The sequence below is a fragment of the Nuphar pumila genome, chromosome 3 (genome assembly GCF_984573655.1).
Source record: "Nuphar pumila chromosome 3, dmNupPumi1.hap1.1, whole genome shotgun sequence".
NCBI classification, from domain to species: Eukaryota; Viridiplantae; Streptophyta; class Magnoliopsida; order Nymphaeales; family Nymphaeaceae; genus Nuphar; species Nuphar pumila.
In genome coordinates, this window is record NC_143251.1 from 1,069,451 (window position 1) to 1,090,421 (window position 20,971).

The following is a 20,971-nucleotide window of genomic DNA, read 5'->3' on the forward strand; positions in this document are numbered from 1 at the left end:
ATGTTTGATGTGATTGGTTTGATAATAGGCGCATGCATAAGGACAAATACTTTACATGCATCAACATGTCTCACATAGCATAGGTGGATGCACCTTTTATTTTAGTCTTTCAAGCTAAGCAAGTATTTTACATTAGAGATCCCATAATTAGATAAATGCATATAGCATAATAGATATTGTCAAGATTTGTGTACGAGATTCTACCATCTTCAGTTAAACAAATTAAAGAACTGGACAATGATGCATATCAAGAGAACGATTGCGGAGGGGTTCATTTATTACTCCCCCACACCATTGACAAAGATCGCATGTCGTTACACAAAGATGATTAAAAAATATTATTTATGCATATAATTCATCACGATAATATTTATGTTATGAGAAAATCTTATTTAACACTTAGTTGTGATATGTTCTAATATTGTAGGGCATTTCAGAAACTGCAGCATGCCTCCATCACAAGCGGAGAAGGAAGACTCTGTGTTGCCAGAAAGTTCTAATTGGTTGATGGACTCATGGCTAGACCCAGAAATTGATATAAGTGCAGTTGAACATCTACCTATTGAAGTGTTCACAAAGTATCTTGGGTCACAATATAAATGCATGTATTATTGCTCTGTTTATATTTCATAATTGTGTGCAATATGACCAGTGCAATATCAAAATTAATGTTGTTCTTGTATGATAATGAATATTCTTGTATAATTCAATTCTATATATTTTTGTCTGATCTAATATTACTTGCATGAAATTAACAGATGCCATCATCTGCATTACGAGAACATGTGTGTTCCTCCTTCAGGATCGCTTCACCACCTAACAAGATCGAACATAGATCACACTTAGGTGATACTTCATTGGAAGAAGAGGATCCCCCCCTAACACCACAGTCCACTGTAACTCCAGAGTCATTCACAGCGGCCCTAGGTAAATATTAATCTAGTATTTTTTTAGTATAATTAAAATTTTATTGATGCCATTGCTATTAATATTTGTAAGCAAATACAAATTAGCCACTATAAGTTCTTTCCAGCGCAAATATGGGAGGAATAAATGCATAGCTCACCTAAAACAACTCAAGCAAGAAAAGGCTCTAGTAACTGTCAAGCCTAGGTCGTGTGGAGTCATGGGTGAGGGTGTCTCATAGTTCTCTAGGAGGCTTACGTGCATCATCAAGAAGAAGGTCAGACTCACTCACCAATCATGGATAAAGGTCCCAATGGATGAGAAGACATTGTTGTGTGAGACAGTTTATTGCCTAACTATATTTTGATAAATAGATTAATCTATAAAAAAAAGTATTACTAACTATTTTTTGAAAATTTGATGCAGGCAAAGTTTACTTTAGATGAGAATATAGTTGATCATCATGTTACTGTGGATAAACAACTTTAGCTATCATACAAAAGGGTGTGAGAAGCATCTTACAAGATTTATAAGACATTACAAAACCGCACCGAAGCAAAAGGACATCCTCTCGAGGGAATCAACTAAGAAGCATGGAAAGATCTTTGCAACTTTTTCACCGAAAGCTATTAGACGGTAAATATTGGATATATATTTATAAGTAATAAATGTTTAAATTTTTATATTTTTATCTACTAATTGATCTTTGTTTGGTTAACAAGAGATGTCCAAGAAAAATATGGTGAACAGAGTCCAACAGACGGTCCAACATATCACTGGATCATCTTGGTACCTCTAGAAGTTTCATACGAGGGTAAGTTTTTTATTCTCTAAGTTTATTTTTTCATATAGTAGTATATTGTTAAATATGTCTAATGTAATATATTCTAAATTTGTTATTTGCAAACTCTTGAAATAGAAAGAAAAGAACCGACAACAAGTGAGTTATACTTAGAGACACACACTCATTCAGATTGCAAGACATTTGTTTGCAGTGAAGCATCAGAGAACTATGTAAGTAACTCACATCATTCATTCTATTTTATGCATTATCATTAGTTATTGATAATCAATTATATATCATTGACGTGCAGAACAAACTGTGATCTGTGAAGATTGAAGATGATGAACATGTTCTTCACAATAAGAAATGTCAATGTTGCAGCAAAAAGTCTTTGTGAAGGTCCTCAGAGAGCGGTCTAGACATGTGAGAAGGATGGGTGCATTTTTTATTTCATCTAGAGGCAAAATTTGAGTTTCAAAGCTATCTTTTTAGTTGGAGGCGATGCAGTCGACGCTCGAATGACTCAAACAACAACTAGAAAGAGAGAGAGAAGAATAAAGGATGAACCAGTTGCAACTCAAACATCAAATGGAGTGAGAGATAAGAAAATAGAAAGTTCAGAGAGGACATGTTGAATATAGTGCCCATCTTAGATCACTCTATAGTTTTGGTATGCTCTCTCTATCTCTCTCTCTCTCTCTCTCTCTCTCTCTCTATATATATATATATATATATATATATATATATAGAGAGAGAGAGAGAGAGAGAGAGAGAGATAGAGAGAGGGGGGGGGGACCTTTCAAGCAAAGAAAGTTCCAAAAATCTACAACTATATATATATATATATATATATAGGATAATGGGTCTATGTTAAATCAAATATGCTTTCATATTTATATTTACCATCATGTTAAGTTGTTTGTCATCTTGAGAAATACATGAACTCAACTTCTATTGTTTGTTCGTCAAGAGAGATGACCTTCTCTGACGGTGGTGAGGATAACCCTCTCTCTCTCTCTCTCTCTCTCTCTCTCTCTCTCTCTCTATATATATATATATATATATATATATATATATATATATATATATAGGGAAGGGAGACCTTTCAAGCAAAGGAAGGTCTAAAATCTACAACTATATATAAAGTAATAGGTCCATGCTAAATCAAATGTGCTTTCATATTTATATTTACCATAATGTTAAGTTGCTTGTCTTTTCAAAAAATAATTAAGTGTGAAATAATGTTACCTAATTTGATAATAGAACTGGTTTTTTGAAATGCTCTTATTTACTTATTCATTTTTTGTGTCATTTTTGTGCAGTTGGTAAATGAGCCACATTTCTCTCAGAGCATATTCAATTTCGACTATAAGGTAAGCCTTTATCAAGTGCTTTATTGGTATATCTTAAAATCTTATTAATGTATAGCAAGTGGATAATATTTTGGTGTGTTTTCATATTTACTTAAGTAATTGTGACTTTGAGCATTATGTTCTTAATAGTTGTCATAAGTACTAAAATATTTTATTTTTAATGGAAGGAAAGCATAGAGAAGTAGGATTAGTTGGTTGGCACGTGAAGCTAATTGGTTGATTAATTCACTATTAAGTGATTCCATTGGGCTAGTGATGGGAGAGATTCTAGTCAATCATGTCAATGGTTGGACAACTTGAACTTTTGTTTTTGTTAATGAATATTAAAAGCTAGCATATACTTTTATTTGACTGTGTTTGTAATTGTTTGAGTGATTTCATTTGCATTGTTATTGTTTGAATTGTGTTGAATGTAATGTTTGAATTGTTATTATTTGAATTTTGTTAAATGTAATGTTTGAATTGTTATTGTTTGAGTGATTCCATTTGCATTGTTATTATTGAATTTTGTTGCATTATTATTGTTTCATATACAAATTCTATAAAAAAATTAAAACTAATATAAAATTTTATTTTTGTTGGTTTAAGGCCTAAAATGGTGACATTTTTGTCACTGTTATAGGTCTTAAACTCATCATAGCCTATAACGGTGACTATGAAGTCGTTGTTATAGGTCTTAAACCTGTCATAGCCTATAACAGCGACTATGAGGTTGCCATTATATCATATAACATCGACTTCATGCTTGCCATTATAGGCTATAATAAAATTTAATTTTTGTTGTTATCTCCTATAAATGTGACTATAAAGTCGTTGTTAAAGGCTAGTTGCCATTATAAGGGCATCGCTGTTATAAGCTAAGTCGTCGCTATTGAGATGTATCCTTTAACGACAACCAATAATTGTCACCATTATTTAGGGATGGCAATGGACCGGGGTGGGGAGACAAGGTCTCCACTTCTGCCTCGTCTCAAAATCCTACCCTCCATCCCCGCCTCCATCTCCACATGGGTTTTGATTTTAACCTTAATCCCTGTTTCATGTCCTCCATCTCCGGTCCAAACGAGGTGAGGCAGAGTGGGGCCCCATTTCTTCTCGGTTCACTACCATTTTTAAAGAAGGATCAGGGATGGGGATGGGGATGGGGTGAGGCAAGGCAAGGATCGAGGACGGGGATGGGGACGGGGCGGGGCGGGGCAAGGCAAGGATCGAGGGCAGGGGAAAGCGTAAGTTCATCCCCGCCTCCATCCCTTCACGGGTTTTGGTTTTAACCTCCATCACGGTTTCATGTCCTCCATCGCTGGTCCAAAGAGGTGTTTCTGGCCGGTCCACTGCCATCCCTACCGTTATTACTCAACAGAGGCCAAAACTAGATGATCAGTTTTTTGTCGCCGTTATAAGTCTATAATGGCGACAAAGAGAGCAATAGCGGCGCCTTTCATCGTCGCTATTGACCCTCATCCTTGTAGTGTGCATAGCCCTAAGGAATCCAATGAAATAAACATTGCAATCTGCCAGTATTTGTGTTGGATTTATTAAATTTCCTTTTTTTTTACCCAAATTAATATTATTTGTTTCTGGGTCTGGGTCTTGCTATAATTATAGCATTTCATCCATTACAAATAGGTTGCATCTTTACACCGTTGGTTTTAAAGTAGTCCTTGCATGATCCAGCCATCCGGGTATAAATCAACAAGGATTCTTAATGGTTTTCATAAGTCAGGTCCATATATCCAGTCGGATCTGCTTCAGGTCAGTTTGGGTATATTTCATCAATAACCAGTGGAATGGATCCAATTCAGATCCGTCTACGATTCTCAGGTTGGAACCCAAGTTCTAAACCGTTGGTCTTAAATCTGGATCCGGTATATCCCACTCACCTACACCCACTTATACTGATGGACATCCTTCTTCACCTTAGATCCATTGATCTCTGTAGCTCATCCCCTAGGTGTGCACAGTTCAGTCACGTGACAGCCTTTTAAGTGGGGCCCGTATTATGTTGCTATAGGACTCTATCCTTTGACATAATTAGATACAAAGTATCCTGTGTTGATCATAACCATCCAGCTGATTCATCTGGATGGTTAAGATCAGTCCACATCCAGGTAAGAATGTTCACCAATGCTAGCCGTTGGTAGTGTCATAAGATTGAATGTAGGATGGAACCCATCCCATGTGAAATGATCAGGCTCGATTAAGAGGAGCCTGCTATTCGGTATGGGAAGAACGTAAGCTGCTGATCAATAAGGCAGCACATTATTTAGTGTTGAAGATTGCGTGGAGACTGATGATCGATAGATGTTACTTCCGTAAACCCCAAATTTCGATCAATGGAGACCGCAAAGACTAATAGATCAGATTATGAACCGAGATTGGTGGTCAAAGATGAACTTAATTACTGTGGAGCCCATCAGTAAGCTCGCAACATGCCTTGATAATTAGCACCTTTCCAGGAAACTGGGTTTTCCTGGTGTCAATTTTTAAGCCATAAACACGTACTCGTCAAATGTGGGTGAGCGATCAGGTGAAGTTTGTGGCCATGGTAGTTGCCACGGATCTATTTCTCTCACCACTCTTTTGTCTTGCCCCTTTATTATGTATATTTTGTCATCATCACTATGTTGGACCATCTGGACGTGTGCAAGGAGACGAGAGAGAGAACCACGATTAGATGATCGCTATATCAACATGGTTTTCCTGCATTTACGTTATGCATCCGATTTTTTCTCGTAAAAAGTAAAACTATTTTGGATGACTTTCAAATGGGGTACATTTGGATCCCATGTATGAGCAACCCGTGCATTAAGCAGAAAGTGAGCCCAACTTTTTTCTTAACACATAAGTCCATGTATGAGGGGCACGGTCCTCTAGATGTTATATATCACCAACATCTCTCACTTAACCAAATCATGATTCAGGATTTTTTCACCCACTATTTGAGTTTTACACTTGCATCAAAGATCTAGCAATGATGTATTTTCACCTTTGCCCCTCTAGCTGGATGTCCCAATTAGATATATCTCACTCCCATACATGGTACATGTTTTGAAAACAATTCTTCAAATATGTCATTGGTTAAAACTTCAATAATCATAGCATTGGTAAGTAATTACTAACTATAATTTCATTCTTCTCAATCATATCATGAACATCATAATATTTCATCATTATGTGTTTGTTTTTTGAGTTGTCTGCTCCACTCTTCATAGGAATGATTGCTTGATTGTCACATTAAATATGCACTGACCTGTTGGTTGTATCCAACTTCAAATAATTGATGAAATAGCTCATCCAAATAGCAGCATTGCACGCAGCATAATCAACTTCTTGGGAATGCTGAGTTACACAACCTTGTTTCTTGCATGACCAAAAAACTGCACATCTGCCAACAAGAAAAATATATCTAAAAGTGGATTTACTATCATTTTTGTTGCCAGCAAAATCAACATCAGAATATCCTGATATTTCTAAGTTATCCTCTTCGAAACACAATTACAAGTTTTTAGTAATTTTCAAATATCTAAATATTATCTTCACTGCTTGTCAGTGAGACCAACCAGGATTACTCTGGTAGCGATTAACAAGTCTAATAACAAAGCTGATATTAGGCCTTGTGCATAGCATAATATACACCAAGCTTTCAATGGCTTGTGCATATGGGGCATTCAATCTTTCTTGCCCTTCACCCTCACAATCATTCTTACTTAATTTTGCCCATTTAACTTTAAGTGTTTTAACAAAGTTACAATCACATATTCTAAACTTTTTGAGTATATAATTGATATATCTTTCTTGACTCAAACTCAAAAATCTAGAATTCTTGTTATAAGTAATTTTAATTTCAAAAACATAGGATGTCTCTCATGTCTTTTATCTCAAATTGAGAATTTAACCATGACTTGGTTTAAACAATCATCTCATTATCTTTTTCAGTTAAAAGAATGTCATCCAAATATAAAGAAAGGATAGAAAAATTATTCACTTTTTCAAACATAAATGCAGTGGTCAAATTTATTTGCCATAAATCCCAATGTAGTAATTGTTATATGAAACTTCAAATATCACTGACATGGTAATTGTTTTAGTTTATATGAAAAAAAATTCAACCTATACACTTTATCCTTCAATAATATATCCTTTAAGTTGTTCCATAAATATGGTTTATTTAAGTTCATCATTTAGAAATGCAGATTTCACAATAGTGTGTCATCCCACGTCATCTCAACTTGAACTAGGGAAGAATAGGGGAAGGTAGGGATGACACTCTTTGTGCCATTCCCCAAGGACAGAACGACACCCTGTCGTGTCGTCCTCAAGGAAAGGATGACACGGGTGTGCTGTCTAAGCCCAACTCGGGATAGAAGGGGTACACAGGACATAAGATGGCAAAATATGTTTGTCATTCAACACAAGAAGAGGGGGACGACACAGTCTGTATCATCCTATACCTAGAACTGGCCATAATGCCCTATCCTAGGGCAAGACAGCATGTCCCAAGGGACAAGGAGTATGAACATGAGATTGATACTAGGTGCACCATCCTCGAACAAGACCTAGGGTCTAGTCAACATCTCAGGTGTGTCATCCTCAGGTAGAAAAAGAGACTTTCTGGGTTTTCAGAAATTCTGAAAAAAAAATGAGTGTCTATAAGATTTAAAATATAATAATCTATAATAGCCAAAATTATATTTATTGAGGCAAATTTCGCAACAAGTGAATATGTATCAATATAGTCTAATCCTTCTCTTTGAGAAAATTCTTTAGCTACCAATCTAGATTTAAATTTATCTATACTTCTACCATACTTAAATTTCTTCCTTAATATTCATTTGCATTCAATGATTTTTCTTTCTTCAGGTAGATTAGTCAATTCCCAAACTTGATTTTTTTTATAGACTCGATTTCTTCATCCATAGCTTTTACCCAGTCTATTGATTCAAGTGAGTTTAGTATCTCATTATATAATATGTTATCTCCCATGTCATCATGATCTATCGAGTAATATAGTTTCTCTAACAAGTAAACATAATAGTCATTCAGGTATAAAGGAGGACCTCTTGACATTTTGTGGTCAACATGAGTCTGATGTGAAGTAGAAGGATCACTAATAGTTGGTTCATCATTACCTAATTATTCTTGTGAAACATTAGAGTCATAGATGAGATCATCTTTATTTATTTCGAGGATTACTAGTTCAATGATTTGTTTTTTCAGGAATACAACATGTCTACTTTCAATTAAATGTTTATCAGGATGATAGAATCTATAACCTTTGGATCTTTTTGGATATCCAATAAAGGTATATCTTATAGATCTGTTATCTAGTTTATCTCTTGATCGATATATAATTTTTATATGAGCTACTGAACTTCATCTTTAAAGATGACTAAGGTCTATTTTAATTCTAGTCCATAACTCGTAGGATGTAGAGACAATGGCCTTACATGGTACCCTATTTAGAATATATGTAGTTGTATAAATAACTTTTATCCAAAATATCTTGGGTAATGAAGCATGAAGCAACATGCATCTTACCATGTCAAGAAGAGTTCTATTATATCTTTTAGCTATAATGTTTTGTTGAGGTGTTGCAGAAGTTAATGTTTGAAGTTTGATTTCATTTGCCTTAAAATATTAAGAAAATTCATTTGAAGTGTATTCTCCTCCTCAATCAGACCTTAATTCTCCTTTCAAGTTGGGTTTCAACTTCATGACAATATTCTTTAAATTTCTCTAATGCCTTAGACTTATATGTTATAAGACATATATAACTATATCTTGAGTAATCACCAATGAAAGTTATGAAATGTTGCATTTCTTTATGAGTTTCAGTCCTGAAAGTTTCCATAAATGTATGAATGAATAATTTATAACAATTCAGATGCTCTAATTATAATAGTTGAAAATAATTTTCTTATTATTTTTCTATGAATACATGATTCACATCGATGAAAGAATATTTCTTAAAAGTTAGGCATCAGATTTAGTTTGACAAGTTTCTTCATTTTATTTATATTAATATATCCAAACCTTTGGTGTCATATATTCACATCCACATTAAGAACATTAACAATATGAGCAGAAGACAATATAATTTTATTCACATCATAAATTTTAAGTTTAAACAATCTATGGTCTTTGTCAAAGACCTCTTTAAACTTTACTCGGCCATGCATTCCTATAGTCACTTGTTCATGTACAAACCTGACTTCAAAATCCGTATTGATCATAGCTGAAACATACACCAGGTTTCGCCACATGGATGGTGCATACATGACATCAGTCAACAAGACATTATTTTCAGAGGTTTCAATGTGATAAGTTTTAACACACATAACATCAGAATATGTATTGTGTCGCATGTACACCTGATGTTTCACAGGTTTATACTCCGTCATGTCCACTACCCCTTTATTTCTCTTGGCAATGTGTCGAGTAGCTTTCGAGTCCACCCACCATCCTTCTGAGTCCACCCACCATCCATAAAGTTTTTTATTCGCATACAAGCACTCCCATATCACGTGGATTATGTCACGTTTCTTCTGTTGCCCACCATTCTTGTTGTTATTGTTGTGGCAACTCCAAAAATCTCTCTTGAAGTGCCCAAGTTTCTCACACTTGAAACACTTTACCTGAGAGCTAGCTTCCTGCGATTTACGAAATGTCGAAATTTTTTTCTTATTAAATTTGTCAAAAAAAAATTCTTTTGAATTGTGGGTGTCTAGGAGGTCCATAATTATTGCTAGCAGTATCTCTAGCGGAGTGTAATTCACTCTTCTTATCTCGTTGCATGTGTTGTTCCTCAAATTTCAACTGAGCAAGTAGCTCTTCTTGTTACACCCAAATTTTCACCAAGTATATATCTTTGAAAACATTGGTAAAATATTTTTAGCTTTATTCAAAAACATAAAAGTCATATAAAGGTTCTTTCTAAACCATTTCAATCAAACCAAGATCACTAATGTGAATGGGTTTAAACACTTAGTAAAAAATTATCATATTTCATTCATTCACAAAATATATGAGTTCTTACATCACAACTCCAAAATCCCAAAAGGTTCCCCATAAATAAGTCCCTGAATCTATCTGTCAAGATCTACGAGCCTCGAGTGTTTGTTGTATTCTATTTCACCTTCGCCTTAGTCTCTGAAATTTTTAATGACTGTGAGAAACAACTTGTCATCATACAGTCTCACTACTCACATGATCACCAGTGAGTATGAGTCAAACCAAAAGTTTATTTGTCAAAGATCCTTAATTCTTAAATACAAAGAGTCAACCTCTCTCATAGGAGTTGACCTTCAGGTATACTTAACACAAGAGAACAACTTAAATGAGTTGACTCACCCCAACTGAGGTCTACTCACAGACCAAAGCGCACATAGTCAAAAGAGTTGACCTTGTAATCCCAAAAGTCGACCCTCAGAAACAAGCCTAACATCAATAGACCCAAAGAAGGAGTTGACCCTTCACATACATGGGTTGACCCTTAGAACACAGAACATTAACAATATATACAAGAGGAGTTGACCCACCAATATAGGGGTTAACTCTCAGAATAGAAGTCATAAATATATTCAAAAGGAGTCAACTCCCCAAACATAGGGGTCGACCCTCAATTATAATAGAATCTCAATTCAAAACAAACAGTTGTCGACCCTCCCAATTCAAGAATCAACCCTCAGTTCCCAAGGCACCAACACAGACTTATGTTATGCCTACTTTTACATGCATGAATATTTTATTAAATCTTTATTTAATTTTTGTTGCTTTATATGAGATGCTTAACACATACTTTTTATTATGATCTTGCTTTAAATCCAAGGAGCAACACTCATCTGGCCCCTGTGGGCATCTTCGGCCTGTCCAAGGGTATTTATTTAATTAGTACATTATAGGGATGGCAATGGATCGAGGCGGGGCGGGGGACAAGGTCTCCACCCTGTCTCAAGACTAGAACCTCCATCCTCGCGTGGGGATGGATTTTAACCCCCACCTTCAGCCTCGTTTCATGTCCTCTATCCCCGGTTCAAACGAGGATGAGGCAGGGCGGGGCCCCGTTTCCTCGTAGTCTATTGACATCCTTTAGAAGGACTGGGGATGGGGCGGAGATCGTGGTGGGGACAGGGCGGGGACGGAGAAAAGTGTAAGTCCATCCCCGCCTCCATCCCCGAACAGGGATGGATTTTAACCTTCGTCCTTGCCTCCATCCTCGTTTCATACCCTTCATCACCAGTCCAAACGGGGCGAGGCGGGGCGGGGCCCCGCTTTCCCTCGGTCCACTGCCATCCCTAGTACATTATATCTTTTAACTCTTGAAAATTACTAAGATACTTGCGCCAGAGTTCGGGACAGTTTTTTCAAGGTGTCTCTCTCTGAAACCCAGAATACAGAAATATTATCCCTTTCTGAAGTCAATGTAGTGAACTACTAAGCATACTAAAACAGCCCCACCTCCACCTTGAGTATCAGAGTCCAGTATTCCCTAATTTCTATGGCTTGAGATGATTCACAATTGACCAACTAGTATTACTTGCTTTGCCACAAAGTTGGTGTTAATGCTTGTTCACATTTGATAAGCTCGCTCCAGCCACATACTTTGGCAAGCACAAATTAATCCTTTAGTGTAGCTTATTCTTAATTCATTTTTTATGCATAATATTGTATCCTCTCAGTACCTTGAGCCAATGCCCACACACTCCACACTCAACTGACATCATTCCTACGTCATGCATTTAGTCATGTATTGCATATTCTTAAATACAAGAAGTAAAATCTCGTACTCACATAAGTACTATATTTCATATTGCACTACTTGCAAATACGAATACAAGTAAGTTGTGCATGCACAAATCACATAGTGTCATACTCATACTATTGACAAAACATCACTCTTTTTGCTAGAATTACTAAAAAGGAAAACATGCACAAATTTATGCATCATACTATGCATGCATGCTCAGGTACTCATGCATTTCAACTCAAACTGGGTCCCTCATTAGACCACCCGACATAATTTCATGCGATAACCCAAAAATATCATAAACATAAGCCTCGCAGTCTATTCTCAGGGTGTTTCACTTGAGTCTCGGGTTTAACAACCCAAATCCAAATTCAAAACACCAAAAAAACCTATTTGGGGAGCTAAAAAGTTGACTCTGGAAGTTCTGGAGTTGACTCTCTTAAATTAGAGATTGACTCTTTCTCAAAAAGAGTCGACTCTTTTTAACAAGGGTCAACATTTTTTGAAAATGAGTTGACTCTCTTAACACGAGGGTCGACCCTCAGTTGGCTTTACACATGGAACAACAAAGATGTCAATTCTCTGAATATAATAGTCGACCCTTGGCTGACTTTACACATGGAACAATAGCAAAGGTGTCAACTCTCTAAACACAAGGGTCGACTCCTGCGCTACAAGACAGACCAACTGAATATAAGAAAAAGCAGGGTTTGACTCCTGCCTCGCAAGGGTCGACTCTTGTGTTTGGATAGAGTTGAAAACAATCCAAAAACTAGAGAAGATAATGGTTCAACCATGGATTCATGCTCAGATTTTATTCTTCACACAAGGGGAACAAAACTACAAAACAAAAAATTTCATAAATGCATTCTAAACAAAAATTTCAAGATATATATTAAGCATAACATGAAGTTTCTCCCAAATCTCATGATTTCTCAAAAATACAAGCATACAAAGCATCTACATGCTACATACTTCCCATAAATCTTAGGAGTGGATCATTGTACCTTCCTAGAGCATGCAAGAACACCCAAAAATAGAAATTTAGGAACTATACAAGTTCTACCCCAATTCACATGAACACTTAAGATACAAAAATTTTCTCCCAATAATAGATTCAACTAGTTCAGCTCCTTCTCTTTTCGACAATCTTAACAAGGCTTAAGAGGAGAAGAAGATGGAGGTGAGTGAGAGGGACTAGGGGTGAATATGTTTGCAAAATGGTAGAGAGAAGAAGTTGGGTGAGAGAGAGTAGGGTTATACGTTATGAGTTAATAGATTAACTCTAATGAAACCCTCTTATATAGGTTAAGACATGCTTAGTCAGTAGGGGTTGAGCTGTCCCAAGTTAATGACAGTTGACCCTACCAAAATTACCCATATACCCTAATAAAAAACAAGTTTTCATTTGTGCCCTTTTTAGCAAACTTAACTATAAGAATGCCATAACCCTTAAAAACCAATATCTATTTCAAGAATTCCTTCTTTATCCCTAGGACAATAATGCCTTAATCTTTATCAGTAATACTGAGCATGAATCTAAATGAAGCTGATCCAAACCGAAATTTGTTCGGTTTGAGATCTAAATTCATGAGAAATGAATATTTATCGATAATAAAATATTTATAACTCGAAAATATACATATATAACTAAATATTATCATTTAGAAGACCTAAAAAAAAATTAGATGTTATACTTTCAGTGATAGGTTCTTAGAGTTTAGCCTAAGAGCAGTGGTGACTACATCCATGAAGATGGAAGACTATGCAGAATGGTTGATATCTACATACGGTCTGGGATTACATTCCCAACAATAGCTAAGTCATCTGACATTATTAGCATCTTGTTCACATGATAAACTACGTTGTCACTCTCTTGCATCTTACATGAATTACATTGCTATAAGAGAAACTGAATATGAGTTTTCAAGGTAGTGTCATACTTGATGGATATTGCCTCAAACTTGAATTTTGTAGCCAGGTAATCCTTGAATACTCTAATTAGATCATCTCTCATGTGTGTAAGCATGATGGTTCTAGCCAACACATTTTCCTTTTTGTATTTGTTATATGCATTTTTATTTTCATCTTAAGCATTTCTCTAAAGTCTTGCATTTCTATATTCAGGGCATTCTTGATGCTTTTAAAGTCAAAATGAGAGGAATCCTCCTCTAACAAATGTAAAAGTTTATGTCATTCAGCTTATCAGTTTTTGCTAGTTCAATAGCACACACCTTACTAGACATTTTTCTGATATTAATTATTTTATGTTGTTAAATAATAATAATCAAGTGTTCAATATCCATTAATAAAGTAAATAACACAATTGTAGTTTTGAGATATCATATTCACTATTAAGTATTTCATGATATAAAAAAAACTTTATCACACACAATTATTGTTGTGTTGTGTGCAATGAATAAAGTGTTTAACATGAGTTTTTAGCACTATAATATCTAATTTTCATAATTTAAACACTAATTTATCATAAACATGGAAGACAATATAAATTTGACTTTATTTTATCAAAATAAAGCTCTAAGAGGTAAAACAACACATACAAACTGCTTTTCTATAATTTCAGAAAAGTCAAGAGGTAGTTCTCGGTTAAAACAACAAACCAAAACACTAAAAACAAGAATCCAAAACTTTATGGGTTAAATAGAAAATTACATGTAATTTTCTATAATTTCAGAAGAGTCAAAAGTTGTTCTGAAAAAAACACGGCAACCCTGTCATGGGTAGTTTCCATAGAGCAGGCCTATTTCTGAAATTTCTCAAAAACAGAGCATGTGTTCTAAAAGTAGAGGGCACAAATAGAATAAACCAAAAAATATAGGGGCAAACAAGTAATTCTGCTTTAAAAGGATACAATAGGAATTAACAAAAAAGTTAAGGAACTAGAAAGTTAATTTATATTCAAAATCATATAAAAGGAAAGATAAGGATTATCGACCCTTCTCAGACCCTAAAGCCCAGTTTCACAGTTTCCTCTGCAGCATCATCGGGCTCCACGGTCTGACGGGCTGCAGGGCTTGGTTGATAGGTAGAGGGGTCTTTGTTGCCTCCTCTACAACACACTCACGATGTTCGGCAAGCTTAGCCAATCATTAGAGCTAGGTCGACTGATGGAGGGGTCACCTTCACCTCCTTTGAGGCTGGCAGCAGGGGTCGTTGGAGTCCGGTGACCACCTGATGGAGGGGGTTTCCTCTGCTTTCTGACACCGGTAGCAAAGGCTGTTGGAGTTCAATGACCACCCAATAGAGAGGGTTTCCTCTTCTCCCTCACACTAACAGCAAAGGTCGTTGGAGTCTGGTGACCACCTGAAAGAGAGGGTTGCAGCTGCTCCCTGACGCTGGCAGCAAAGGCTACCAGAGTCTAGCAAAGATTATCGCTTCTATAGTTGTTTTCCTCATACAATACCCTCAGGAAAAATAGGGTAAAAAAGAATTTTATTTTTTTTTTTATGTATCGGGTTAAGGTTGTTTTTTTTCGGCCAGAGGGTGGTTGGATTTTCGGTGACTACCCCAAATAGTAGAAAAAACTAACCTTGGTTCGCTTTCCTGGTTTTTGATTTTTAATGGGGTTTCATCTGTTCAGTGGCTTTAAGCAGCAACTTGTGGCTTCGAGTAAAGATCGATGATTTCGAGCAGAGGGCGAGTAATTGTGCACTTTAGTATAACTCTGATACCATTGTAGTCACTATATAATTTTTATGACAACCTTAGAATACATATATGCATGATTGAATCACTATGGATTTTATTTGACAACCTTAGAACACATATATGCATGATTGAATCACTATGACATTTTTTTTACAACCTTAGAACACATATATGCATGATTGAATCATTATAAATTTTTTTGACACCTTTTGAATACATATATGCATGATTGAATCACTATAAATTTTTTATGACACCTTTAGAACACATATATGCATGATTGAATCACTATGTATTTTTTTTTACAATCTTAGACTACATATATGTATGATTGAATCACTATAAATTTTATTTGACAACCTTAGAACACATATATGCATGATTGAATCACTATAAAAAATTTATGACACCCTTAGAACACATATATTCATGATTGAATCACTATAATTTTTTTTTTACAACCTTAGAACACATATATGAAACTGAATTCATCCAGAACAAAAAAAAAAGGAAGGATCTTAATGGAATGCATCAAGAAAATGAAAAGAAAGAAGAAATGAGACATTTGGGGGTCACAAGTAATTGTTACCAATCTTGCAAAGGCATGCCGATTGCTAGTGTTCAGGTGCAAGTGAGACCTGTTTTGGACCATTAACTTAAAAAAATGCCCAATCCATTTCATCACTAAAAAAATGAAGAATTAAAAGAAACCAAAAGACAAAAGTAGATCGCCATCTCCCTAAAAGGTGGTCGCTTCCTCTAGCTCCTGCTAAAACCCTACATACGCACAACTAGTTAGATTGAGATTGAGATTGTCGGATCTACCTGATCGATCAAGATCATCTTTGCTCAACCAACCCAAAAGAAGGGGAGGAAATGAAGATCTGTTAAAGTAAACAATAGAAGTAAGTTGATGATCAATATTTAAACAGTATAGATCAGAAAGAAAGTTAACAGCCTGGCTTCAGTTACACAGTTACGCAGTTTCAAAGAGTTACACAGTTATGCAATTTCAAAGCTCTAACAGAAGTTGTTAATAGAACCTGCTGGGAGCTCTATGACAGTCGTTCATTTAATTATTTTGTATCTTTTTCTGTTATTAACACTTGTATAAATATCTAGCTAGCATAAGAGAAATCGATTAAAAAGGCTGCATATTTTTCGTTGTTTTCTTGTCCATTACTCTGTTTTTTACTTTTCTTCACATGGTATCAGAGCTTTGGTATTGATCCTGAGTTTCTCCATCATGGCCAACTCTCAAACACAAGTTTCTTCAAAAGCATTTACTGAGTTGAATTCTGGATTCATTAATACATATTTTCTACATCATAGTGATAACCCAGGTATTGTTCTTGTTTCTCATCTCTTGACAGAAAAGAATTATGTGACTTGGAGTCGCTCGATGGCTATGACTCTTGTAGCCAAAAACAAATTTTCATTTGTAGATGGTACTCTTCCTCCACCTGAAAGTACTTCTACGAATTATATTTTCTGGTTACGATATAACACTATGGTATTATCATGGGTCATAAACTCATTGTCTAAAGAAATCAGAGATAGTGTAGTCTACGCAACTACAGCTAGAGAAGTCTGGTTAGACTTAGAAGAAAGATACTCACAGAGCTTAGCACCAAGAAAATATCAAATCAAAACAGTCATCTGCAGACTTACTCAAGGAACCATGTATGTGGCTGCTTATTATACTAAGATGAAAGCATACTGGGATAAACTATCTTCTTATGATGTTCTACCAGCATGTTCGTGTGGTGCACTAAAAAAGGTTGCAGAGAATCAACAAGAAGATCATGTGATGCAGTTCTTGATGGGTCTTAATGAGTCTTATGATACAATTAGAGGCCAAATACTTCTTTATGATCCCTTGCCTTCTGTCAGCAAAGTTTACTCTCTTGTTCTTCAAGAAGAAAAACAAAGAGAAACAAGAATACATACCTTCGTAGTTGAGCATATAAGTCTGGATGCAGTTAATACAGAAACTCAAAATTTCAAAGGCAAGAACTCAAGAAAACCACAGTATTACTGTTCTTACTGTCGTATTACTGGACATTCCCGAGAACGCTATTTTAAACTAAATGGCTATCCACCAAACTTCAAGAATGGTGTAAAAACAAAAATTGAAAAATCAATCAATAGTGTTAACTCTGTTGAAGGTAATGGTGAGCATCCAGGTTCTCAAAACGTCTCTACTGCTATGCAATCTAAAGACTCCATCAAAGATTCTATTCTCTCTTTCACTGTTGAGGAATATTCTCAACTCAAACAGCTTCTCAAAGACAGGTCACTCTATTCATCCTTTTCCTTTTCACAAGAAAATTTTGTTAGTATGACAATACTTCAACCTAATCTCTGGATAATTGATAGTGGTGATAGTCACCATATGTGCTCCTCATTGAATTTCATATCTAAAATTGTTCAGCTAAACTCTGTCTTTCCAATTCGTTTACCAAATAACAAAGTTGTTAATGCTACACATATTGGAGAAGTCACTCTTTCTTCTTCAGTGACTCTTCAAAATGTCTTATGTTTCTAATTTCAAATACAATCTCATCTTTGTAAGTCAATTAACAAATCAAAGTTATTGTAATATTCTTTTTTTCTCTTCTCGTTGCTTGTTGCAGGACCCGAACTCCAAGATGATGATTGGAGCAGGTGATTTAAAAGGTGGACTCTACATTTTCAGAACTGAAAATCCAAATACCTTTGTTGTAAACAAGTCTGTTGTTATGAATACTACGATGAATCAATCTGTTCCTGAGAAAACAATCATGAACCATTCTGAAATTTGGCATTTACATCTTGGACATCCTTCTTCATCAATAGGGAAGTTGTTTTCTACATATGACTCAAACATTAAGATGATAAATCAGTTTTGTGATGTCTGCAGAATGTCAAAACAGTCGCGATTGTCTTTTCCTTCAAGTAATAACAAGACAGAATTTGCCTTTGAACTTTTACATTATGATGTGTGAGGTCCTGTAAACACCCCAAATTTTCCTCATCCATTCTCAAACAACCCTCCTCGTGCAATGCCAACCCTGTTAGGTCAGTGTAAGAGTCAAATCCCAGATCAGTTTCAGAAAATTATCATTTTCATTAGGAAAATTACCATTTTACCTCTAGGTCATTCCGGACCCCAGTCAGTCGGAGTCAACCAAGCTCGGTGGTCAGTTCAGAACAGTTAGAATATCAGTCATTTCAAGCTCATTTGAGCTCACAGTGAGAAGGTCATTTTCATTTCTGACCATTTCTGCCAAAATGGGATCATTTCTTCATAAATGAGCTCATTTCTTACTCAAATCCAAACCAATTGTCTCTAAGTTAGTCATTCCCAGTCAGTCATATTCCTCAGAGTCTAACTTGAGCTCACCAGGAGTTCAAGCGCTCCAGTTTCAGTTCAAAACTATTTCCAAGTGTCCAGAAGCCCATTTTAGTTCTTTCAATTGAAATTGAGCTGAGTTTAGTCAATTGAGCTAGTGTTCGAGCTTTGATTTTAGTTCATGTCAGTATTACTGACCTTTGTTTTAGCTCAAACTCAACTCAGATTCGTAATTCGCTTCACTTCAGTGACCATTCCGTACCATTTTTCTAAAAATAACAGCTTTTCTTGAAAATTAAGTCAGAAAGGTCAGTTGAGTCAGTGTCTGGTCAGTTCATTTGAGTTCTAAAACTCTAAAACCCAACTTAATCTAGTTCACTTCAGTTTAATTCAGCTCAAACCCTAATTTCCAGTGTCACTCTAGCTTGGAAGAGCTCGAAAATCATTTATTCAACCATTTTTGCAAATTTTATAAATTTTAACACTTTTTGAACTTGTACAAGTGTCAATCGGGGTCTAACATCCAAAATTCTTCATTCAGGGTCTGCATTTCGCATGTCATTTCTCATCATTTCATATCATTTCTCAGCATTTCATAACATTTCATCACATTTCATTTCATTTTCGAAGTCCAGAACTCCAGTTTTATAAATTTCAATCTAGATTGGGTTTTAAAAGTTTTCAGAAATCAATTTCAAACCCCGGGTTTCCAAAATTGACATTTTTACCTCCGAGAGTCTAAATTTAGAAATATTTTCTCAAGAAAAACAATTTGGATTTCTTTTAAAGTTAAATTTTCAAATTCTATACTGGATTTGCTTCGCAACGAGGTATTGAACTTCAAAATCTGAGCTCATTTCAAAAACTACCAAAAATAGCTTGTTTCGTCTGGAAATAAATTTGGAAGTATTTTCTTGAGAAAAACAATCTGGATTTCTTCTAAAATTAAATTTTTAAATTCTACATTGGATTTGCTTCGCAACGAGGTATTGAACTTCAAAATCTGAGCTAGTTTCAAAAATTGTCAAAAATATCTCGTTTCGTCTGGAAATTTTCTGAAAAGACTATTTTACCCCTTCAATCGTCAAAATGAATTTCAAAAGTGGAATTTGGACCCGCTCTGAGATGGTCCATCCATTTGCATTTTCTTGTTTTAATTTATAAGAAAAGCAAAAAAAAAATATCTTTTTCTTTATTTTTGTTGTTTGTTTTATTTTGTTTTATTTTTATTATTTTATTCTTCTTAAGGTGGGACCCACAAGAGGGTCGACCACCCTAGCCCACCTTCCAGCCCATTTCCTTTCTTTCTTCCTCCATTTTCTTTTTTTTTATTTTTTTTGTTTTTTTTATTTTTTTTTTATTTCCTTCTTTCTTTTCTTTCTTTTCTTTCTTTTCTTTCTTTCTTCTTCCTTTTTCTTTCTTTCTTTCTTTCTTTCCTCCTTTCTTTCCTCTCTCAACCATAACACCCTTTCTACTTCATCACAGCCTTCTTTGGTGGCATCAAGAGCTCGTCCACCTGCAGCTTTTCGTCAGCCACCACAGCAACCAGCACCTCCAGCCAGCAGCATAGCATCACCACCACATCCCACCTTGTTGCATCTTCAGCCAGTTCCACCACAGCAACCAGCACCTCCAGCCAACAGCTGCACCACAGCCCACCTTGCTGCATCTTCAGCCAGCTCCACCAGAGATCCATTGGTTCCAGCTTCCCTCCAACCTTGGCAGCCACCATCAACCTTTGACGCCCAGCCCAAACAAGCTTTACAGCAGCCCTTGCACAACAGCCTCCTTCAGCAGCATCTTCATGTGATGCCACCATCATATTAAGCCCCTTTCACCACCGAAGTTCCAGCACGTACAAAGTGTTGTCCATCTCTACATTTGTTCCAGCCGCCTACAAGCAATCCGCCCTCAACGCCAACACCAACACTTGTGTCGGCGTACCATTGCAGCCTTAGCACAACCGGTGCCACCTCTTCCAAAGACTCCCTTCATCTTCAACACCAACCGTTGCGGTCACAAGCCATTGTTGGAGTCGGTCCAGCCACCTCCAAGTGGCCAACACCCAAGCCATCTTCCCCGCTTCTTCCCAAATGATCCAAGGTAGGGCCTTTTTTTTCCTTTTTGTGAATGAACCACCATATGTGAATCCAATGCTA

General features: G+C 35.9%; 1 protein-coding gene across 1 annotated transcript; it reads left to right on the plus strand.

Moving 5' to 3' along the window:
* Positions 1-17,159: 17,159 nt before the first annotated feature.
* Positions 17,160-18,026, plus strand: LOC149841577 (uncharacterized). Its single transcript, XM_090002167.1, has one exon. The coding sequence runs from the start codon at positions 17,160-17,162 to the stop codon at positions 18,024-18,026; it is 867 nt and encodes a 288-aa protein (XP_089858293.1).
* Positions 18,027-20,971: the final 2,945 nt, after the last annotated feature.

Bases quoted from the DNA above. Each gene is read 5' to 3' on its own strand.
- LOC149841577 (XM_090002167.1), top strand. From the start codon at position 17,160: ATGTATGTGGCTGCTTATTATACTAAGATGAAAGCATACTGGGATAAA.